This window comes from Heterodontus francisci, unplaced genomic scaffold (genome assembly GCF_036365525.1).
Source record: "Heterodontus francisci isolate sHetFra1 unplaced genomic scaffold, sHetFra1.hap1 HAP1_SCAFFOLD_398, whole genome shotgun sequence".
In the NCBI taxonomy this organism is placed as follows: Eukaryota; Metazoa; Chordata; class Chondrichthyes; order Heterodontiformes; family Heterodontidae; genus Heterodontus; species Heterodontus francisci.
Window position 1 is genome coordinate 1,076,012 of NW_027140825.1, and position 25,372 is coordinate 1,101,383.

Here is a 25,372-nt window from a genome sequence, read left to right on the forward strand (position 1 = left end):
ACACATCACTATTGAATCCAATCAGGAGAGACTTCTTTACCCAGAGAGTGGTGGGAATGTGGAACTCGTTACCACTTTAAGAAGAATAGCATCGATCCCTTTAAGGGGAAGTTGGGAAAGCACTTGAAAGAGAAAGGAATGGAAGGAGATGTTGCTGGGGTGAGATGAAGAGTGGGTGGGAGGAGGCTCATGTGGAGCTGAAACACTGGCATGGACCAGACGAGCTGAATGGCCTGTTTCTGTGCTGAAATCTCTATGGAGCTGGAGTGCAGTTCAGACAAGGTCTCACTGAATGGCAGAACAGATGCGAGGATCAAAATGGCCCCCCTCCTGTTCCTAGGTTTCTATGTATACAGCCTGGGTCTGGTGCAGTTCAACACAGAGGTGACTGGCTCGATCCCTCCCCGACTGTATCGCTCAGTAACCCCATAGGGCAGAAGAGAGACAGCAGCCACCTGGCATTACCCATCTCCCACGTGGACAATCCCTTGGCGACTGTGAGCGCCATTGCCCGCTCAGAGCAAACCATTTACAAAGGAAGGGTGCAGCGCCCTGGGTTCCAAAGCCGGGGATGAAATTGCCCAAATCCAGAACAGTCTGGAAAAGCACTCATCGGTGAAATTGTTTGGAAGGACAGCATTGTGGTAGGAATGGGCTGGGCTCATAATCCCAAGATATGAGTTCAAATCCCATCATGGTAGCTGGGGAATTTCAATTCAGCTAATTAGCTCAAAATGTGCAATAAATAGCTAACATCAGCAATGGCGACCTTGAAACTGCGAGAGATTTGTATCAAACTCCATCTGGTTAACTCATGTTCTTTAGGGACGGAAATCTGCAGCCGTTACCTGGCCTGGCCGACAAGCAATGCCAGACCCACAGCAATGTGGTTGACTCATAACCGCTCTCTGAAATGGCCTAGAAAGACATTCATTTGTATTCAGGAAAGTAGTTCATCGCCACCTTCTCAGTGGCTGTCAGGGATGGGTTACACATAGCAACAGGGAAACAGGAGACCATTTAGCCCACTCGAAGCTGCCACGTAGAGCGAGGAAGCGATTCTGCACTCTCACGCCTGTTGCATAGAATTGGGCGGAGGAGGTCATTCTGTCCAGGAGAGTCTGTTGTATTGCATCAGGGGGGGTCCATTCAGCCCCTTGATTCTGTTACATAGGCATAGTGTGAGGAGTCCATTAAACCCCGGCACATGTTCCGCCATTCAATTAGATCATGGAAGATCTGCACACCAACCCTATTTCCCCATTTTTGCTCAATATCCCTTGATCCTGTTACCCAATAAAATTCATCTACTGTCTACCTGCATATTTTAATGTTGTTTGGAAATGTTGTGCCAAGCGCGTGGGGTAAAACTGAAATAATAGTGGAGAGAAACGGTTTTCTTTGTCGAAATATTCTATTTATTTCTTAACCAGTGAACAAGAAAAGAAAAAAAATGTAGAAGATCACAAGCGAACTGTCGATACTGGATCCACTGAGAACCCCACGACAAATAATGGACAATTATGAGCGCATTTTCCATTTGCAATCGATGAGGTGTCTGATACAAATAGTAATAACATTTCTGCATTAACAGAAAAGGGAAAAAAGACATTAATAGTTGCACTAAACAGAACTTGAAGTTACAATTTGTTTACTACTGCTTAATATTATACACAGCTTTACTAGAATTGCACGGAATGAGGGACTTAAGTTTCATGGAGAGATCAGCAAAGCTGAAATTGATCGCCTTGGCATTAACAACTGGCTTTTTCAAAGAGCTAGCACTTGCACGATGGGCCAAGTGGCCTCCTTTCGTCCTGTAAGGTTGTATGTTTCTTTATAACGTTTCAAACAACACAGACTAACAATTAATAAACAGACAAAATAAACTGGAAAAAAAGTTTGCACGTTTCTCAAAGCTTCACCTACTGAGACAACAGGAATTTAATACATTGACGAGAATATGAAAGGACTTATTCCAGTGGAAAAGACAGACTGGGTCTTAAAATTTCCTCTGTTCGTTTCCCGCAGTGGTGATGGGTATTTAGGGTTGTCCGCCAAAGTTACGCGAGTACAGCGGGAGTGGTTGAGACGAAATTCACCCCCGAGATATTCACAATAATCGTATTTTCTCTCCCCTTGCTCCCTCGTGTGTTCTGCTGCTTATCCATCTTTTGAGTTCATTAATTTGCGACGATCAGTCAAACCTTTTGCTGTAAGACGTCTGGTATATGATAAAAAAAAGAGGGAGTTATTATCGTCATGGAATTATGGACTGATACAGAACAGAAGGAGGCCATTCGTCCCGCGTGCCTATACTGGCATTTTGAAAGAGCTGTCCAATTAGTCCCATTTCACAGTTCTTTCCCCTATAGCCCTGAGACTATTCCCTCCCCGACTACCTCCACCCCCTCAAACAAGTATTCATCCAATTCCCTCTTGAAAGTTACTACTAAATCAGCTTCCACCGCCCTTTCAGCCAGTGCATTCTCAACCACAACAACTCGCTGGCTCAAAATATATTTCTCACCTGCCCCTCTGCTCCCTTGGCTAATCACCTTACAGCTGTGTCCTTGGTTGGGCAATCCTGCTGCCTCTTTGAAGCTGTTACCCCATTCGTTGTCCTATCCAAACCCTTCATCATTGTGCACACCTCTAATAAATCTCTCCTTAACCTTCCCTGATCCAAGGAGAACAATCCCAACGTCCGTATTCTCCTCACATCACTGAGGTCCCTCAACCCTGATACCGTTCAAGTAAATCGCCCCTTCACCCTCTCCAATGACTCGACATCACTGTCCTGAGCAGATCATCATGTGCATGAATAATCGAGACGAACCATGCACATGCTCTTTCCTGCTCATGCATTCCTAACCTTGCATATAAAGTCTTGTAAAATCACAATAAGTTCAATTATTTTCCAAGGGAAATTCCAGAACATTGACAATTGTGTTCAACTGGATTAAATTGGTTGGTTAGTGTTGTGGGCACAGGAATGAATGGAAAGTGAATTGGTGTATTCCATCTGCGTGCAATAGGAATGCAAAACTAGGGCTCGTGAATATCGGATAGTCACTCGTAATTTCAGTCTGGAATTCAGGAGAAACTTCTTTACCCAGTTTCACCATTACAATACCTATGTTAAGAACTTCAGTAATTTTAATCTTACCTTAGTTTTCCAAGCAATTGTTGAGATGAAAATTGTATAAAAGATGCTTTTGCAGATGAGGATCAGGTATGTCAGTTTTGCCGTTGCCATGCTTTGGATTTTCGCCTCTGTAAAGTAAATGTAACAGAAAATGTTGCAATCTCTGTTCTCTCAAGGCAAGAAATGCTACTGCGTGAAAATGTAATGTGTGTCAGTGAAGCAGCCCAATGTAAGGGTCGAGCTGCGAAAGCAGAACTGATCTCCCTTTGACGCAAGGAGCCCTGGGGTATTCCTTACTACAAATGGAGTTCAGCAATATGGCCGATCTGAATTGGGGCCGCTGTAACTTCTGTGTCAGCTATGGCTCACGTATGTATCAGCTCTAGCTGAGTGGGTAACGCTCTCCTGTCTGAGTCGTACGATTGTGGGTTCATGCCCCAGTCCAAAGACATGAACCCCATAATCCAGACTGACTCTCCCAGTGCCAGTAGACAGCGTGTGTGCTGCACTGCAACTTTGGAGGAACCTTCTTTGAGATGATGTGTTAAAACTAATTTAACCTCTGGGAAGTGGAACTGTCCCTCTTATCTCCACGCCAGATTCACACTATCAACTCCCAAGGAATTGTAAGTTTTAAGACAGGTGTACACAGCTCCCTCCCCTCCCATCCCCAGGCGTCTCCTCTCCCTCATCACAGGGCAGCATATTTCCCTGAGGTCGTGAACCCAAGAGGACTGTGATGTTATATCATTCGACTAGGCTGATCTCGAAATTCCCACGGCCTTTCCCTCCCAGAGGAGTTTTCTCATAAACTCGTTGTGCATGATAGTATGTATAACTGTAAAATTACAGCTTGGAAATGTTGAAATGAGTATATACATGAAATGTCTGACACAGTAATAATTCCAGAATTATTGGTGAATATTTTTTGAGTCATGGAGTCATTACAGCACAGAAAGAGGTCATTCGGCCCATCGAGTCCATGCAGGATCTCTGCAGAGCAATCCAATCAGTCCAGCTCTCCCCTTCCATCTCCATTGCCCTGCAAGTTAATTACCCTCAACAGTCCGTCCAGTTTCCTTATGAAATCATTCATTATCTCCATTTCCACCACCCTCGTAGACAGTGACTTCCAGGTCATTACCACTCGCTGCATAAAACACTTCTTCCTCACATCCACCCCCCACTGCATCTTTTTCCCAAAGCCTGAAAACTGTGACCCCCCCCCCCACCAGTCCTTGTGCCAGCAACTCATGGGGACAACTTTTCTTTGTCTACCCATTGTAAACCTGTCATAATCTTGAACAACTCTGTCAAATAGCCCCTCAATCTCCTTTTCTCCAAGGAGAACAACCCAGGTTCTCCAATGTAACTTTGTAGCTAAAATTCCTCATCTCTGGAACCATTGTGGTAAATCTCCTCTGCACCCTCTCAAGGACCCTCACCTCCTTTACAAAGTGTGGCGACCAGATACAGATAGAAGCAGATAGATATTCACCTTTACTTATACCGCACATTTCTGGGAAAAGAAAGAAAAATCAATAAACATTCAGCATCAGAATATTTTATGAAATCACTGTGTAAATGTAGATTATCACAATTGAGTCCCGCACTGTAGTCTAATATATTGAGAGTCATTTTAATTGAGTGTTTAACCATATCTTCCCCTTTACACTACAATATTGTTCTATTTCATGAATTATTTAATTATTTATTGACTTACTGATACATCTACTTGCTTATTCGTACTTTCATAAGAGCACAGGTGCGATATAAATGCAACTTTCTGATTTCTTTGAAGCTGAAATAAAATGGTATTGGTCTCACTAGTGTGCCTACCTGCTTTGACAGCTAATGTTGAACTGCTTGTTGCAGGCACTGATTCGTTAGTGTAGAGATCTACTCTGCACTCAACGTTCTTGGACCGAGCCCAATCTAGGGCGTCGAATCTCAGCCGGCTGCTGATGCTGTAAGATGTATTTTCTTTTGATAGGATGGCATTGAGATCAGTGTGAATGTTCGTGTCATTAGCATCTTTCTCCTTGCCATCGACAAGCCAGTGGATCTTGATGTTGTCGGGGTAGAAGTCGCTGACGAGGCAGACCACAGTGGCTTTTTTCTTTTCTCTAATCTCTTCGGGAGAGGGCTCAAAGACAGTAACTTTGGCAGGCCTAATCGTATCGTTTTCGCCTGCAGGAAAAGTAAATGGAGACAATATGGATGAGTATGAAACCCGTCTTGAGAATTTTAAACCACCAAACAATATCAACCTTTCAATCCTAGCCAGAGCAGCTAATTTTGTGCCAACTCCAGAATAAACCTCTCTGTTTCCCGAACACCGATCAGTCATAAAACGTAGAATCAGTTAGCAACCTCGACATGCTTTTGTACATTTTAACCCAAAGTGGCAGAAAATGATCATCTCAACCTCTTAGTCATTGAGGGAAGTACAAGTCTGTCTCATTATGAAAGAGGTTCTCCTGTCTATCTGAAAAGTGTTATCCTGAACTCTGGGCCAGCCTGTTCTCAATTAGAAGGCTATCACTCACCTTGTCCCATTATCTAGAGCCCTTTCCTATCAGGGAGGTTATGGGGAACATTTCTAAAGCTCTGGTTAGGCCACAACTAGAGTTTTGCAGCCAGTTCTGATCACCACATTTGAGGAAGGTAGTGAGTGTCCTTGAGAGGGTGCAGAGGATATTTAACAGAATGGTTCCAGGGATGAAGGATTTTAGCTACAAGGTTAGGTTGGAGAAGCTGGGATTGTTCTGCTTGGAGCAAAGGAGATTGAGGGGAGATTTGATGGCAGCGTACAAGATTATGACGGATTTAGATAAGGTAGACAAAGAAAAGCTTCACCCATTAGTTGTTGGTACAAGGACCAGGAGAGACAGATTTCTGGTGCTGTGAAAAAGATGCAGGGGGGTGTGAGGGGGGACATTTTTATGCCACGTGTGGTAATGACCTGGAACTCGCTGCCTACAAGGGTGGTGGAAGCGGAGACAATGAATGATTTCAGAAGGAAATTGGATGGACACTTGAGGCAAATTAACTTGCAGGGCCATAGGGATAGAGCGGGTGAGTGGGACTGATTGGATTGCCAGACAGAGAGCTGGCATGGACTCGATGGGCTGAATGGCCCCCCTCTGTGCTGTATTATGATTCTAATCCTACTCTTGTCTCTTCCCCCAAATGTAATATTTAATAATTAGTGCTACCGTAAACTCACACATGAAAGGAGGGGACCATTCGGCCTGTTGTGTGAATTCCAGCTCTTTGGTAGAACTAGCCAATTAATCCTACTCCCCACCCTGTTCTTCTCACATAACCCAGTAAACTATGTACCTTCAAACTCTCTCTATTTCCCTTTTGAAAGCTACTATTGAAGTGAAGCTACTATTGAATCTGCTTTCAGCACCATGTCAGGCATTACATTCCAAATCACAACAACTCGCTGTTTAAACAAAATATTTCCTCATCCCCCCTTTTTTTTGCCAACGACCTTAAATCTGTGTCCTTCGGGTTACCGAACCTCCTACCACTGGAAAAAAAGGTTTCTCCCTTTTAACTCTATCGAAAGCCTTCCTGAGTTTCAGCACCTCAATTAAAATTTTCCCTGTACCTTCTCTGCTCCAAGGACAACAATCCCAGCTTCTACAATCTCTTCACGATATCTGAAGTGCCTCAACTCTGGAACCATTCCAGTCAATCTACTCTGCATTCTCTCTGGGGACTTAACCTGTTTTCCAAAGGGTGGCACCAAAATGGAACACAATGCTGCTACTGAGGCCTAAACAGTATTTTATAAATGTTCATGATAACAGCTTTGCTTTGCCCTCTGTGCCTCTGTTTACAGAGCCAAAAGGATTCAGTGTGCCTTTTGATAGCCTTTTGAACCTGCCCTGCCACCTTCATAGATTTATGAACATACATCCCCCTGGTTTCTCTGTTCCTGCACCCAATTTAAAATTGCACCGTTTGAGAAACAATGTATTGGCTCAAAGAAAATAAGGGGAGTGTGTCCGAGCCAATATTTATCCCTCATTCAGCACTTCACATCCACCATTTCCGGTTATCTGGTCATTTCGTGCAATGATGCTTGTGGGATCTTGCTGTGCGCATTTTGGCTGAAATCTTTCCCTCCATTACAACAGTGACTACACTCCACAGTCAGTTCTTTAACTCTCAAGCTCTATGAGCGTAATATTGCGAAAGAAATACCTGAACAGGTTTGGGTTTACAGACAAGACTCTGTGAGAATGCCTTGAATATTAAAATGATAAAATCATTAACATAATGACTGATGCCTAATTTTGTTATATTTATGTTCTGAATATTGAACCATTGGAGATTTCAGGAGACGTCTCTTCACCCGGAGAATAGTGACAATGTGGAATTCGCTTTTTCTTTTGACTCGGAGGTAAGAGTGTTACCATTGTGTAACTTCACTGAAATACTTAAACCCAAGCAGCATTTTGAGAACTGGTCTCTTTCTCAACCAGTTGAGCTGCAGTTGACAGATGCAGTTTGACAATGGTGCGTCTTTACCTAGAACTAGTTAGTTTGGTACCTTTGCTGCAATACAAGAAAATGCCTTGCGCACGTTGCTGTCCAAAATCTGCCTGTTTCCAAAGGGGCTGAACACAAGTTTAATTTTGGTCTTAACAATTGTACTTTTATTGGGACTTCCTCCCTCCGGGATTCACCACGCTGTTGTTTGTCTTCAATTAATTTTCCCTTTATATTTTGTCTGCTTTTCCTGGTTACTTGCGAATGTGTCTTTATTGTAAGAATAATCTTAATAAAACAACACTAATCTCCCCTTCGCCTTCTCTGCTCTGAGTAGAACAATCCCAGCTTCTCCCATCTCTACACATAAGTGATACCTCCCCATGTCTGGTACCATTCTAGTAAACATCTTCTGCACCCTCTCTATGGCCTTGACATCCTTCCTAAAGTGTGTTAACCATGAACTGGTCACAATACTCCAGGCGAGGCCTACCTGGTGATTAATAACAACGAAACATTGCATTTATCTAACCCCGTTGATGTAGTGCAAAATCTCAACAGAGGAGCAACTCAGACAGCAACATGATATCGAGTTATACAAGGAGATATTAGGGACAGGTGACCAGTCAAAGAAGTAGGTTCTAAGATGCCTCTTAAAGAAGGAGAGAGGTAGAGGAGCGGAGGGGTTTAAGGAGGGAATTCCAGGGTTTAGGGCTCAGGCAGCTGAAGGCACAGCAGCCAATGGTGGGTTCGAGGGAGGGGAGGATGCACAAGAGGCCAGAATTGGAGGAGCACTGAGAAATCATCATGGTTTCTATTAGGACTAGCGGAAGTTACAGAAATAAGGAGCCACCGCCTCACTGACAGAACAATGCACTAATCCCGCGTAAATATCCCCCACACGTGAAATGAATCCTTGTGTTCATCTGCTAAAATCCCTCCCCACAATTAGAGAACTGCAACCGGAGAACAACAGCAGACCTTGGTCCATCCATCATTAACTGAGACCTCTTGTACTGTCAGCTACTCACCCGAAACGCTTAGCTTCGTGCCCCCTCCAAAATACTGTTCATATCCTGAAGCACCATGCTACAACCCTACACTAAAACTAACAAGAGTGTCTCTCCCCTCTAGATGGATGCAGTTGGTGCTGGGGATAATACATTGAAATTGCAACGATCGAACCAAAGTTCTATATAAGTTTCATGTAACTTCTCTGCTTTGGAATGCTAGCTAATCCCCTGCAAAGGAAGCCCTGTGCTTTGTTTGCTGTTATTATTGGATATTAGTCAATATTAAAGATGCAGCCAAGTACGATGTCGTACTGCATCAGGGGATACCAATTAGAATTAAGCCTGCAGGTTGCTCAATCTTCTGCTAACACCCAGAGCTTCTTGCTGTTTCCCCATAACCCTACAATTGTTAGCCTTCAAGTATGCATCAAATGCATTGTTTGAGCTATTTTCAGGCAGTGCATTCCACATGACAACAACTGGCTGTGTAAAAACAAATGCTCATCTCCCTCTTTGTTTCTTTTACCAATCACAAATCTGTTCTCTCTGCTTACCGACCCTTCTCCCAGCAGAAATGAGTTATTCTTATTTACTCTCTTACAAACCATATGATTTTGGGCATTTTGAATATGATATTAATTCCCACATTAACCTTCTCTTCTCTGAGGAGAACAACCCCAGTTTCTCCAGTATCTCCACACAATTGAAGTCCTTCATCCCTGGTACCACACAAGCAAATCTTCTTTAACCTTCTCTGCTCCAAGGAGAACAACATTCTGCTTTTCCAGTCTCTCTACAAAGCTGAAATCTTTTCTCCCTGGTATCAATCACCCCACCACCACTTAATCTTCTCTGCATTACCCTACCAGTTTTCAGAATATATCTTGCTGAAATATTGCGAATTAAATATAATAATTATTACGATAATTTGGTAATAAGTGGGGCAACGAGGGAAATCTGGGAAGCAGGGTCAGACATGCAGCTCTGTGCAGTTTTGTACTGGAGTGTAATGCCATGGGTAAATATACAACTAACTTAATTGACGCACTCAAAACGTTACATTTTTTAAAACTTACCCAACACTGTTAATTTGGGACTGTGGCCAAAATGAACGTTAGCAGTTGCATCCACAATGCTACATTCCTATCAGAAAACTAGGATGGCCTAACAGTTCCCGTAGACTGTCAATACTGTAGCTTGTTCACTGTATTTATTTAGTATATCAAGTGAGCATGTAGTGAAATTGTTAAACTGTTTGGACATTGCCACATATCTCTCACTTTGAAGTCTGATTTTCGATAGTGTTTCAGCATAAATTTAAGTCAATTCCTTATGAACTCAATTTAGTTATTTTCTTGAAGGAAGACTAGGTGAGTTTGCCATTTAGTATCTAATCTTCTACAACCTTGACGAGATCTAGTCTTTGTTTATTACATTCAAGAATTTTTGTTTGACGGTAGCTGGCGCTAAGATAAAACTCAGCCATAATTTAAGTGAATGGTGGAAGATGCTCAAGGGATGAATGGTCCTTTGTGGCTTCTTATGTTTGATTGGAGTCCATTACAAACTCGTTGTCTAGGGTTTGCATCTGTTATAAACTCGACAGTGGCCCTTCCTGAGTTCAGCCTTTAAGATAATCACTACTAGTTGAGCCTTGCCTCTCTGCTTTTACATTGGTGAAGCTTAATGCTTTTACATTGAACACTGGGGGGACAAATCGCTCGGTTTTACATACCCAGAACTGTTAATCTTGTCCCGTCGCCAAAGCGGAGAGGTGTGCTGTTTCCAGAACACAGTGTTACAAAGCAGTATTAAAACTGCTGGGTACCAATGATTACATGATACTTCATCGAATGCGCTGACACCTTGGAACAATTATCATTCAACCAATTGCAATGTGTAGATTTTTCTGACCTTTTCTCCACCATTCCATTTGAAAACAGAGAAATTATGGTAAAATTTGATTAGACGTTCTTGGAGCTCTGTGCACAGTTCTGGTCTCCATATCCCTCGGTTAGACCACACTTGGATCACTGTGCACAGTTCTCGTCTTCATACATATTTACCAATCAGGAAAGACTGAATAGCCTTTATGATAGATAAGAGAAGGCTTAGAGGTGACCTGAAAGAGGCGTCTAAGATTATGAAAGGGTGGGGGGGGGGGGGTTCCGGAGGGTAGACACAGAGAAGTCTGGTAACGTTGTCTTTGCAAAATTGTGCATCTTGGGATTCAAATTTACTCAAGTTTTCCAGTATGTGGCCAGGTTTGTGAGTTTTGGCAGAATTACGAAGCAATGAATGAACACTTAGAGCGAATTAAATTTGAATATTGAGATCTATTCTTGTTTACCGACCTAGAACGTAATCCCAGAGCCAAAGTAAGAGATCGAGGTCCCAGCTGAACACAATGTCACAGGCCAGTTGTAAAACTACCAGGGCCCTCAGTTAGGCCTGAGCTGGAGTCTCGTGCCCAATTCAGGGCACCACACTTTTGGAAGGATGTCAAGGTCTTGGAGAGCGTGCAGAGAGAGATTTACTGGAATGGTCCTAGAAATGAGGGACTCAGTTATGTGGACAGACTGGAGAAGCTGGGATTGTTCTCCCAGAGAAGGTGAAGGAGGGAGTTAATAGCTGCTTTCAAAGCCACGAAGGGCTTTGTTAGAGTCAGTAGGGGGAGACTGATTCCACTGGCCGGAGATTTCACAACCAGAGAACATAGATTTAAGGCAATTGGCAAAAGATCCAGATGTTTATTGAGGGGCCATTTCTTTACACAACGACTTGTTATGATATGGAATGCATTACCTGAAAGTGTGATAGATACTGATTGCATATTGAACTTCAAAAAAGAATTGGATCATAGTTCAAAAAGGCGAAAATTGCAGGGCTGTATAGAAAGAAAAGGGGTGAGGGAGGCGAATTGGAGAACATTTCCCAACAGCCGACTCTAGTAAGATGGGCCGAGTGGTATTCTTGTGTCCAACATGCATATTTGTCGAATTATTTCCATCAACTGTTTTTTTTAGAAGTCTGTCCCATTATCAACAGTGAGCATTCATTCCAGAAGATCACTGCTTCAGGACGTTAATCATAACAAGCTGAACAAACTCTGTTTAAGAATGGGATTGAATTTTATACGGATGAAGGCAAAGCACAATCTTCTAAAACAAAATCGAAGCGGTCATTTTTATGAATTAGTGTGAGGTTAACAATTTTATGCGGCAACAGCTCAGAATTGTTGACTTAATTTTGGCTGCAAGCCCATAAAGTATGGATTGACAAAAGTATTAGGGTCATGTCTTTACAGCCATGTCTATCCTGGATTCTACTCCACCCAATAACCCTCCTGAGAAAAGAGCCTGAGGAATGTCTCCCAATTCCAAAACAATTCAGCCAATCACAAGAAGGCATTTCCACCATAACATTCTACGTTAGACAACCCAATGCACTTCTCTGTCGGTTTAATGTCACACAGCATTTTCTATATTTTTGAAAGGATAATAAGATTGTCGATGTGCTGGTTGATAATTCGAAAAATGGACAGTAATGGGAAACTACAGAATATGATGATAGACTATCCCTTCTTCTTTCTTTTCTTTCTTTTGGGCCTACTTATCTCGAGAGACAATGGATACGCGCCTGGAGGTGGTCAGTGGTTTGTGAAGCAGCGCCTGGAGTGGCTATAAAAGCCAATTCTGGAGTGACAGGCTCTTCCACAGGTGCTGCAGAGAAATTTGTTTGTCGGGGCTGTTGCACAGTTGGCTCTCCCCTTGCGCCTCTGTCTTTTTTCCTGCCAACTACTAAGTCTCTTCGACTCGCCACAATTTCGCCCTGTCTTTATGGCTGCCCGCCAGCTCTGGCGAACGCTGGCAACTGACTCCCACGACATGTGATCAATGTCACACGATTTCATGTCGCGTTTGCAGACGTCTTTATAGCGGAGACATGGACGGCCTGTGGGTCTGATACCAGTGGCGAACTCGCTGTACAATGTGTCTTTGGGGATCCTGCCATCTTCCATGCGGCTCACATGGCCAAGCCATCTCAAGCGCCGCTGACTCAGTAGTGTGTATCAGCTGGGAGTGTTGGCCGCTTCAAGGACTAGTTAGACAAACAAAGCCTTTAACATTTACATACCCAAAACTGTGAGCTTGGTCCCTTGGCCAAAATATAATGGTTCGGTCTTTCCATAACACAGTGTTACACTCCCATTACAAAACTATTACCCTCCAGACAACCTATTGCACCAGGAGGCGGCCATTCAGCCCCTCTATCCTGCTCCTCTATTCAAAGGCTGATCTGTACCTCACTTCATTTACCAATCTGATCTCGATATCCCTCGATAACCTCCCCAAACAAAGTTATTTCCATCTCAATTTTGTCAGGTCTAATCGCCCTCCAGGATTCACAGCTTTTTGTTGAAGAGGGAGTTCCAGAGATCTTTTACAATCAATTATTATCATGTACTTTTACTACGGATTCCTCTGCGAGAGGTGAAATCAGAGGGTTTTCCATCAAAATATCTGATGTTCGACATCCCAGTACGGCTTTAGTTTCACATAAAAAGCTACAATGAGATTCTTGATATTCACATTGATAACTAGAATAATGGAGAGTTGTGGGCAATCACAGAATATAACAATAGACCAACAAATGGCTTTATCAAGTTTGACTATCCCAGTGGATAGTGAATGGAACAATTTAACAATAGTGTTACTCTAAAAGAGAAGCAAATTAATCTCTTTTAAAGGCAGGCTGGAGATTGGGTCAAATCATTAACTAAACCCTCTCCACTCCCCATTGGAGGCAACCGAATAGCAATTAAACTGTAAAATGAATACAATGCTGAAACCGTTCACCTACCGAAAACTACTATCTTGGTCCCATCGCCAAAAGTATAATCGTAGTTATTTGAGCACAGTGATGCCTGTCAGTTTTAAAACTCCCATCTAGTTAGAAATGTTAAAATGCACCGTCTTCGAAATGATGTACTCAAATTGTAGATTTACATACTATGAATGTGTGATGTAAAGACAGCGGCAATGCACCCTAGATATTGGACAGGAGAACAAAAGGTTAGTTATAGGGCCTGGTGGAGGTTACAGAGACAGCGAGATTTGTCGGGATTGGAGGATGTTGCAGGGATACGGAGAGTTATAGAGGCTGGAGGCGGTTACAGGGATAGGGAGGTTTGTAGGGGCCGGAGGATGTTACAGGGACAGGGAGGCCTTGGGTTGAGTTGAAAACAAATGTGAAAGACATTTAAACCAAGATATTGCAGGTTCAGCTGCCAATATAAATCGGCGAGGTGATTCTGTGACCGAGAACATGATGTATTTTAGAGCATCTAATTTCGTCTGAGAATCTCAAATATCCTCATTAACGAAAACAACAAAAGCTTCAGTTCTGTGCTCACCTAAAACAATCAATTTTGTCCCGTCACTGAAGTAATACGGAGTATTTCCTGTACACAATGTTACATGACAATAGTATAACTACAGGTCGAAGAGCAATGAAGCTGGTGCACTGATGCAAAACCTCACACAGAATGCACTGGAGATTTGACTCTTTATGTTAAGGGCATTATAATGTTAATTAGAAAATCATTGTGAGGAATAGAAAGGGAAGTTCGTTTCTCAGATAGTGGTAATAATGTGGAATGCACTACCACAGGGAATGGGTTGAGATGGATTTTGGAGATGCTTTCAAGGAGTAAATTGGAAAAAGACATGGGAGAGAAAGGAATAGAAGATTAGATGAAGTAAGGGTGAGAGGAGGCTCGTGTGCAGTTTCACCACTGGCTTGCTGACACACTGTAAATTCTATATAATTAAATGTAATTATGATGTTTTATTTCACTCATTCTGGGGGAAGAACGATGACAGCATTTTTTGGAAACAAATAATCTGCCCTCTGAGAAAACGGTTCACAAATCTGCAACTCCCTCCCTGACAGGACTGCGGAAAGACCTACACCCCATTGAGTGCAGGGGCGATGGTTGCAAAGTGATAATGTCACTGTGCTAGTAATGTTCTGGTTCAAATCCCGGGGGTAGCTCGAGGAATTAAACTTCAACTGATAAATGAAAGTCTGGTTTAACTGCATGAAACTATCGTCAATTGTCAGAAAACCCCGCCTGTTGTCATATAAGTGACTTCAGACTTCAGTTGACTCTCAACTGCCTTCTGAAACAGCAAACCACCCAGTCCAAGAGCAATTAGGGTTGGGCAGCAAAACTTGGCCTTGCCAGCGACGCCCATATCTGATGAAAAAAAATGAGCTAGCAGACCACTCAGAGGGCAATTAGGGATGGGCAATAAATTCTGGTCCACATGCCACGAACGAATTAAAAAAATGTATTTCCCTGTGCATCTTAGTATTTTCCATCTATTCTGCCTTTTATGCACATTGGAAATGCTGCCTGAAATTTTTTTGTTATTTGTCAATGCAACATTTCAGTTGCAAACTGAAACTCAGAAACAGCGTGAGCTACAATCATTTTTTTTTCAAAGAACGTCCAACTCACCCAACACAGTCAGTTTTGTCCCGTCACCGAAGAAATACTCGTAGCTTCCAGAACACAGTGTTTCAGCCCTGTTACTAAACTATACTGGTCCCTGAAAGGTTGCCGAATATTTGAGTGAATAATACAGCTCTTGTTTGTTTGTCCATGATCAGCTAAATGGGAGAAATTTTCCCTTCTTTAAACACAGATCCAGTTCAAGAATCAGTCTTTCTCCTTCTCTCTCTCTCTGTCTCTGTTTGTGTCTTAAATGCATTGGAAAAATGTCTTTCTCCAATGAACCCGGAGCCTTAAGCATCTTTCCGACCATTTCAGACAACATGCATTCTCAGAATTGGCCTAACATTCCTGGACTCACCTGCCACTACTAACTTGGTAACGCTTCCGAAGTAATATTGATTGCCAGAACACAATGAGAGACCCTTGTAACAAAACTTCATAAGGCGAGGTGCAGGTCTTGCCTATATCACACTTGGACCCTGTCCTCGAAAGGGTTTGTAGATCACATCTCCTTAATTTATATATCTCCTAATTTACATTTGTGGCTCACGAGCAAGGTCATAGAATCAGAAATATACATTACTGAAGGGGAGACCATTCGGCCCATAGGACCTCTGCTGACTTCATGAAAGGGTTTTAACATAGTCCTGGATATTTCCCTTCGAGTATCTATCAATTTCCATTTTGAAATTCACTACTGAACCAACTTCCACCACCAGTTCAGATGTGCCTTCCCGATCACAGTAACTACCTTTGTGGGAGAATGTCTCTTCATCCCGCCTCTGGTCCTTTTTGTCAATTGCCTCAAAACCTGTGTCCTCTGGTTACCGACCCTTCTACCAATGGAGACTGTTTCTGATTATTAACTCTATCCAAAACCTTCATTAATTTGAACACCTCTTTTCAATCTCCCTTTAACCTTCTCTGTTGAAAGCAGAATAATTCCAGGTTCTCCAGTCTCTACAACTATCTGAGGCCCCTCATCTCTGGTACCATTCTGGTGAATCATTTCTGCTCCCTATCTAAGGCCTTCATAAAGTGTGGTACCCAGAACTGCACACAATGCTCCAGCTGGGACCTAACCAGTGATTTGTAAATGTTAATCCTCACTTCCTTACGGAACTCCTTGTGAATCCTTCACCAATGATGGTCTGTTCCAGCATCATCAACTGGTCATTTCAAACATATTAACCCTTTTTTTGACCTAGCTCTCTCTCTAACTCACTCCTCGCATTAAACCGCTGGAGTAACATTCGGGACAGGGGGACGTCATTCAGAGTCTGATTTCCCAGACAGCTATCACTTGTTGATTTCCACACACACAATCGGTCATTGTTAAGAAACGGGTGGCACCTGAATAGGGAATATGATTAGCGTTATCTTCATATATTAATCTTGTAAATTTCAATCAGACTATACCATATCAGACTGTGCGGAATGATTCTGACTGACGCCACGTTAATCAGTTACCTAAAACCACGAGGTTTGTGCCATCGCCAAATGTGTAGTCATTGTTCCCTGACACAATGTTACACAGTTGTAACAAAGTGAGGGAATCTTTAACTCTCTGCACACCGGTTAATTAAGTGCAGTTGCATCATTTTGTATTGGGTTGCATTTATTATCCCGCCCTTTCAGTCTTTACCTCGTTTTGTCACTTTTTTTGTCTTTGTCTCCACCTCTCCCATCTTTTTCTCTATAATTTTCAATCCCCTTTTGCCTGCATTTAGCTCCCAATCTGTTTCTCTGCAGATATGGTTTGTCTCCCTAGCCTTCTTCCGTTTGCACCTGGCCATTCCCCTATGTTTAGTTTTTTTAACTGTTGCTTCATTACTCTTTGTTTTTTCTCAAGTTTACCTTCTCTCTCCTTTCTTCAAATTGACGGGAGAAAACTTGCTGACAGTTTTAATACTTACTGAGACCAATGATATGGTTCGTCAAATATCTCACTCACCCAGGATTGTTAACTTAGTGCCATCTCCGAAATATGATGGCTGGTTATTTCCTGCTCCCACATCATTATGTCACAACACAAAAACATTCCTCAATTGCGCCCTGCCAGTTTTCAGTGTCCATCTCATTAATATTTGATATTGCCCTTTGACTAACATGAGCTGACCATACAACAAAGTATACCCATAAAATAACCGGGTGGGGAGGTGGGGGAGGGGGGGCTTGACCATTAAAGCTAGCAACATTCACAGTACCGTCTATCCATCCATCTGTGAATCTGTTAGATGTCCACAGATACAGTGCTTATAATACAGGAAGATTTTACATGGAGTTCTTCATAATTATTAATTAACTTCTACACACAAGTTGGGGACCAGATAGCTCAGTTGGCGAACGTGCCAGTTAGAACAATGCTTACAGAACGGATTCATTTCTCACTGTGTCTGGGGAAGGCAAGGGGAAGCCTCCTCATAGACACTCCTCCCCATTCATGCTTCTCTCTCCTGCTGGTGAAAAGGAGCAGAGAGCCAGTCCATCAGATGACCACCAGCCTGCACAGACAAGATGAACCCAGCATCCCTGGCTTCATTGAATGAAAGTCTAACTCACCCAATACTATTAGAGCCAAACGTTCTCCAAAATGTAAAGGCTGGTAGCTCCCGCCTGCACTATACTAAACAACATTACCAAAACACACCTTTGGATAGACATATACACCGACAGAAAAGTAGCTACGTCGATAGATAAACATAAAGATGGATACACAGACCGATACATTATGGATGATGGAACAATAGATGTTTATATAGACGGTAACGTACCTAAAACAGTTAACTTGGTACCAGCTCCGAAGTAGTAAATATCAGAAGAGCACAGAGCTAAATCCCTGCATCAAAACCTCTCACCTCTCTCTGATTCATGTCCTGAAGGAGCCTTTCACAACTAGAAAGAACCTCCAGGAGTATTGGCACAAAGGAACATAGAAATGCTGTAGCTGGAGTAGGCCATTCAGCCCGTCGAGCTTGTTCTGACATTCAGTGAGGTCATGAATCATCTGTATTGTAACCCCATTAGCCTGTTTGTGTTCCAGACCCTTTTCCTAACAAGGCTCTATCATTCTCAGATTGGGAAGTGACAATTGACCCTGTGGCCTCAGCAGTTTCATAGGGGAGAGAGGCCCAGATTTCCACCACCGTTTGTTCAGTTATGTCCTTTCTGGCATCACCCCTGAACGGCCAAGCTTTGATGTTAAGCTAATGCTCCCCTCCACCCTCACCCTTGTTCTGGGCTCTGACACCCGTGTAAATTGCAGCTCTATCTACCCTATCGAATCCTCTCATTATCTTAAACACATCAGTTGGATCAATCCTTAATCTCCAATGCTCAACATCTCCAAGCAACCTGCCCCCATAATTTAATCCCGGCATCATTCTGGTAAATGAGGAAAGATCATTCGCAATCTGCCCTGGACTTTCCGCTCACGTTCCCCAGGCCGTTCAATGTGCATTCAACACCCAGTGTCCATTCACAAACAAACAAATCCCCTTTGATACTTCTCATCCATTCAAACGCTTTAGGATAATGGGGAATACATCAAATCATATCGAGACTTCAGCACCGAACCAGACCATTCAGCCCACTACGTCCTAGCCGATTAAATGCTCCACATGATCCTTCTCACACCCTCTTCATCTCACCCCATCCTTTTAAAAGGTCCTTTTATTCCTTTCTCCCCCATATGTTTATCCAGCTTCCCTCTTAAATACATCTCTGCTATTCGCCTCAGCCCACTCCCTGTGGTAGTGAGTTCCACATTCTCGCCACTCTCTGGTTGAAAAGGCTTCTCCTGAATTCCATATTTGATTTATTAGTGACTGTCTTATATTGATGGTCCCCTGGTTCTGGTCTCCTCAACAAGTGGAATCATCTTGCCTCTGTCATAATCATAAAGACCTCGATCAGGTTATCCCCTCTGCCTTCTCTTTTCTGGAGAAAACAGCACCAGCCTCTTCATTCTTGACCTGTGGTTATATCCTCTCAATTTTGGGAGCACACTTGTAAATATGTTTTGTTTTGCTCTATCCAGAGCCTCTGCTTTTTTAATCATATGCAGTTCATAACGGCATACTGAAGAATTGAATCTGACAGTTTTCGTTCTGTGTCTGTGTCCTCTTGTTTTGTTCTCATTTGCAGCTACATTGCTGTTTGTACTGCTTATTTTAGAGACCCTCCCTTATGTCCCCACTCAAACCCCTTTCCAAATGAATTCAGCAGTTGTTGGTCTCCCTTTGTAAGCCCAAGAGTCGAAATTAATTCACCGAATTCCTAAATATTCACTCCCACAACCACCCCACGTGAATTCCCGAATTGAATCAACTTTTCCAGTGTTTGGAAGGCATTCACTCACCTAAAACCACCAGTTTGGTCCCATCACCGAAATATGCTTCTCCAACGTTACACAATGGTATGGGGCTGTCGCAAAATCCCCCTCAAGTCTAGATTGTTCAGTCTGTTCCATTGAAGTTCGGACTGTGTCAATGGCCCGTAAAGGGTGTTGGAACAGGGGGACAGGAGGTGGCCGTTCAGCCCTTCTAGCCTGTTCCACCATTCAATTAGATCAGGGTTGATCTGAATCTTAACTCCATCATCCCACCTTGATTCTGTAACCCTCAATACTTCTGTTTAACAAAACTCTAACAATCTTGGATTTGAACTTATCAATTGACCACCAGTCTCAACAGTATTTTATTTTGTTGTGGGGGTGCGGGGAGAGTTCCTGATATCACCCCTGAACGGCTCGAATTTAAATCGTTCTGGACTCCCCCCAACCTGAAGAAGCAGTTTCTCTCTCTCTATCCAACACATCAAGCACCTCGATTATATCAGCCCTTTAATGATCTCGATTCAAGGGACTGTAACCAGTCTGAGTTACCAGTCCTCAAGATTTAACCCCTTTCTGCATCTAATATCTGAACGTACTCCCCGTGATTTTTTAACCGCATATAAACCTAGATGTTAATCTGATCGGAAGAACAGAGTCCCTTACCTAAAACTGTTAACTTGGTCCCGTCGCCGAAGTAAGCTATGCTTCCTGCACAATGGTCTAAACCAAGTCATGAACAGGCCCGGGAACTGTTCCTCTTGCAACTAAACGGGTCTGTGCCGGGCGGTTTACCGTGGAACACATCACCAAGCGGGTGTCCCGTTGGACTGGTCTTTGCGAACCAGAAGGAAGGGCCAGTGTCGTCCAGGGGAGAGAAACACCCCGCCAAAGTGACAAACAGACGCTTGTGGCAGGAGGGAAATTAGGCGCAATTCTCGGCGGTCATGAGACAGATCTAACCGGCTGCCTAACTCGTTAAACTGTCCGGGGAGGAGGGGGGGGGGGGGGGGGGTGGTGGGGCGGCGCAGTAAGCTTGGAATGCACACAGCTAGACATGAAGGTAGAGAGAACAAAATACCCCTTTATCTTACCTAACACCGTCAGTTTGGTGCCGGTCCCGAAATTGAGTGGTGTGCTGGTAGCACATCAGCAAATCATGTTGCACGAACCCAGTCGAAAACAGTTTGCTAAAAGTGACCTGCTCAGCGTTTAGGAAGCACTGGTCAAGACAATCAGGAGGCACAAAGCAGCTTACAGCCAATGAAGCAGTTTGTTTAGGAAGTGGTCACCACAGGGAGACAGAGCAACTGATATTGTACCAAGGAAGTCCCATCAAACAGCAGTGAGATTAATGAGCAGATCATTGTGATGTTGGTTGAGGGATCAATATTGGTCCCAAGACACCGGGGTGGTGTTTCAGGGCTTGAAGAGTAACCAGTTTTCACACAAATAACACAGTTATTCTCTTTTCCAGAGGAATGCTCTACGTTATAAAGCTGGACCATTCTGAGGCATCTACAAGATTGAAAGGGCCCAGCTCCCGCCATAATCCAGAGGAGATGTTTATTCGTTTACTCTGTTGCCACTGCTCTTCTGCTGATCTTCCTCGAGGTGTGTAGAGCGAGGTTTTTGTACGGAGGCTGCATTGGATTCTATCACAGTGTCCCCCCTGTCCCCACGGTGATAGACACTCATACAAAAAAGAACGCGAATTTTGCAAGGCCCTGCTTCTTCAAAGACTCCCGAGGGCTTCACTTGGTGAAGTCAGTTGAGATTGAGCTGCTGAAAGTTTTTTAGTCCTTTGGACCAGAATTAAAGGCCGTTCATTCCGTCTCAAAACTGTTAGCAGGAACAGGAGGTGGCCATTCTGCCCCTCGTCAGCCTGCTACACAGGAGCAGGAGGAGGCCATTCAGCCCCTCTAGACCTTGTTACACAGGAAGAAGAGGAATCCCATTCAGCCCCTCTTGAGCTGATTACACAGGAACAGGCCCATTCATCCACTCAAGCCTCCTTCCTTTCCTCTACTTCCTTCCTTCCTTCCTTCCCTTCCGTCCTTCCTCCCTTCCTTCCTTTCATGCTTTTTTTTCTTGCTTGCTTTCTCTCTTGCTTTCTCTCTCTCCATTCCATCTCTCTGTTGCACCCCTTCTCCCCTTCCCCTTCCCCCATCACTTACCCGCTTCATAACCCACATTCTACCTTCTACAACGTGCAGGACCTCAGGACATACCGGCCACGGGACCTCAAACAGAAGCCACTTACTCTAGACAGTAAATCGTTCACACTGCTATCTCTTATCTTATCACTCAGAGAGACCCATATCTGCCAAACTAGTGCAAGTTTCCCAGGTGTCGTGTTGATGTGTGCGGTGCTGTTATCATTCCTGCAGATCTCATTGCACACCAACCCCCATCGCCATGCACCTGACATGAGGGAGAAAGGAATAGAAGTTTAGATGGTGTAGTGGGGGTGGGGAGAGGAGGCTCGTGTTCAGTATCACCACTGGCTTCATGACACATTTCTGGGGGGATTCGAGCAATGTTTGAAAATGAATAATCCGCCCTCTGAGAAAATGGGTCAAAAAAGGAACTCCTTCCTTAACAACACTGTGGAAATACCTAAAACACATTGAACGCAGGCGTGACGCCAGCAAAATGATAATGTTGCTGGGCCTGTAATCCAGCAGCCCGGGCTAGTGTTCTGGTTGTGTGAATTCAAATGGCCGCAGATGGGATTTAAATTGAACCGATTTATAAAAATCTGTCAGGGTGCCATGAAACTGTCGTTGATTGTCGTAAAAACCCATCTACCATCCGATATGGGACTCCAAACCTGCAGCATGCAGTTGACTGTTAACTGCCCTCTGAAATTGCAAAGCACTCAGTTCAAGGGCAATTAGGGATGGGCAACAAATGTTGGCCTTGCCATCGGCGCCCACATCCCATGACAAGAATAAAAACATGGCCTAACAAACCACTCAGAAGGCAATTATGGGTGGGCAATAAATGCATCCCAGCACGAATTAACAATGACTTTTCCTGTTCATTTTTGTCTGTATTTTGCTCCCCATCTGTGTCTCTCTGTATATGGTTGCCTCCCTAGCCTTCCTCCATTCGCCACCTCGCCTTTCCTCTATGTTTAATTGTTTTAACCTTTGGTTCTTTACTGTAATGCTTACGGTTTATTTTTACAAATTTCATGTTCTCTCCCCTTTCTTCAAACGGAAGGGAGCAAACTGCCCAACAGTTTCAGTGCTGATTGAGCCCACTGATATATTTCGACCAATATTCTACTCACCCAGGACCGTTAACTTCGTGGCATCTCCAAAATATGATGGATGGTTACTTCCTGCTCCCACATCACCATGTCACAACATTCCTCAATAGCGTCCTGCTTATTTGCATTGTCCCTATCATTAATATTTGATATTGGCCTTTGAGTGACATAGGCCAAAGTAAACTCATAAACTAACCAGGGTGTTTGGCAATTAAAACTAGCAACATTCCCAATACTGGCTCTCCATCAATGTATGGACCAGTTAGTCAGATGTCCACAGAAACAGCTCTGACAATATTGGAAAATTTTACTTGGAGTTCGTCATAATTATTAAGTAAGTTGTGCATGTAGGATGGGGACCTATTAGTTCAGTTAGCTAGATGGTTCACGTGTGATTCAGAGCAAGGTCAACAGCAGGGGTTCAGTTATCGTCTTGTTCTGACGAAAGTAACGGGAAACCGCCTTACCTACCTTTTTCCCTTGTCATTCTCATCTCTCCTGCTGTAGAAAAGGAGCAGAGAGCCATGGACGGAACATCTGCATGGCACAGGCAATATGAACCCAGCCATCCTGGCTTAATCGAATAAACATCTAACACACCCAAAACTGTTAGAGTCGAGCCTTCCCCAAAATGTAGAGGCTGGGCGTTCCCGCCTACACTATACTAAACAACAGTACCAAAACACAGCGTTGGGTAGACAGGTACAGCCTCAAGCAAGTAATGTATCGATATCTAAACACATGGATGGATGCACAGATACATTGTGGATCGATCGAACAATGGATATTTGCACATTTATGTAGATGGGATATTACCTAAAATTTAGATCCAGTTCCGAAGTATTAATATCAGCAGAGCAAAAGCTAACTCCCTGAATAAAACCTCTCACCTCTCTGTGGTTCTATCCCAAGAGAGCCTTTCACAACAATGGAGAACATACAAGTACAGGAATATTGGCTGACAGCAGCACGGGAACAAAAATAGACTGTTCAGCCCTTCGAGTGGGTTCCGACATGCAAAAAGAACATGTATGTTAGTATCGTCAAGGTGGATGGAAAGAAAGGTGCAGAGCTGAGTGGTTACGTGCACAGCTCTCAATGGTGGATCGATGGAAATCGGACAGTCCAGAATTTCAGGATCACAAAGATCTCGGAGAGTTGTAGAGGCTGGAGGAGGTTACAGAGATAGGGAGTGTTGTAGAGGCTGGAGGAGGTTACAGACATAGGGAGGGTGGTAGGGGGCTGGAGGTGGTTACAGACATAGAGAGGGTGGTAGTGGGCTGGATGAGGTTACAGGGATAGGGAGGGTTGTATGGGGCTGGAGGAGGTTGAGGCCATTTTTTTAACTCATTCATGGGATGTGGGCGTCACTGACAAGGCCAGCATTTGTTACCCATCCCTAGTTGCCCTTGACAACTGCGTGGCTATTTCAGAAAGCAGTTACGAGTAAAGCAAAATAGTTAATAGGTAGAATGAGGTAGAAGTCGTGTTTCAGCTATACAGAGCCCTGGTTACACCACATCTGGAGTTCCTCTGAGCATTTATGGGCACCAGACATTAGGAAAGATATGCTGGTCTTGGGGCAAGTGTAGTGTAGATTAAACAGACTGATTCTTGGACGCCAAGGGTTAAATTGCAAGGAAAGATTACACATTTCCTATTCTTTGGAAAAGAGAAGGTTAAAGGGTGGTTTGAGCAAAGTTTTCAAGATATTAAGGGGAATGCATGATGTAGATAGAGAGAAACGATCTCCATTAGTTGTGCAGTCTAGATCTACGGGACAGAGTTTAAGAATTAGATTCAAAACTTTTCAGGCATGAAATTAGAAAACATCTTTTCACATAAAGGATGGTAGAAGTTTGGAACGCTCTTCTGCTGGAACAATTGTCAATTTTCAATCTCAAATTGATAGATTGTTGTTAACCACAGCTATTAAGGGATGATGGGGCAATGGGGGTAGATAGAGTTAGGTCACAGATCAGTCATGATCACATTGATTGGCAGAACAGACTCGAGGGGCCGAATGGCCTACTCCTGCTCCTGTGTACCAATGATCCTATATTACTGTAACTTTTATTTAAACATAGAGTCAGCATTCTGCTTCAGTTAGAGTGTCCCAAATTCTGACAACTCTGAGTGAAAAGGAATCTAGTAATTGTCCTTGTAGATCTTTTGTCAATGATTTTAAATATCTGACCTTTGTTTATTGACCCATCCACCAGTGGAAAGAATTTCCCCTTCAAGTATTTGTCCAGTCCCCCTTTTGAAAGTTACTATTGAGTCTGTTTCCACACCCTTTCAGGCAGCGCATTCCAGATAACAACACACCGCATAATTGTTTTATTCATCATATCACCCCTGTTTATTTCGTCAATTACATTAACTCTGTGTCCTTTGCTGACCAACGAGCATTGGAAATTGTTTCTGAGCACGTACTGTGTCCAAAGCCTTCATTGCTTTGGACACCTCTGTCAAATCCCCCCTTACCTTTCTCTGCTCTAGTCTCTAGACGCAACTGAAGCCCCTCATCACTGGAACCAGTCGTATAAATCATTCGTGCAACCGCTCG

At 43.4% G+C, this 25,372-nt stretch overlaps 1 gene segment (V, D, J or C); it reads right to left on the minus strand.

Moving 5' to 3' along the window:
- Nucleotides 1-1,435: 1,435 nt before the first annotated feature.
- Nucleotides 1,436-25,372, minus strand: LOC137361217 (T-cell receptor beta-1 chain C region-like). The segment is given in 5 exon segments: nt 1,436-2,224; nt 3,170-3,276; nt 4,647-4,667; nt 4,988-5,338; nt 25,291-25,372. Coding segments are annotated over 5 exon segments (573 nt in total).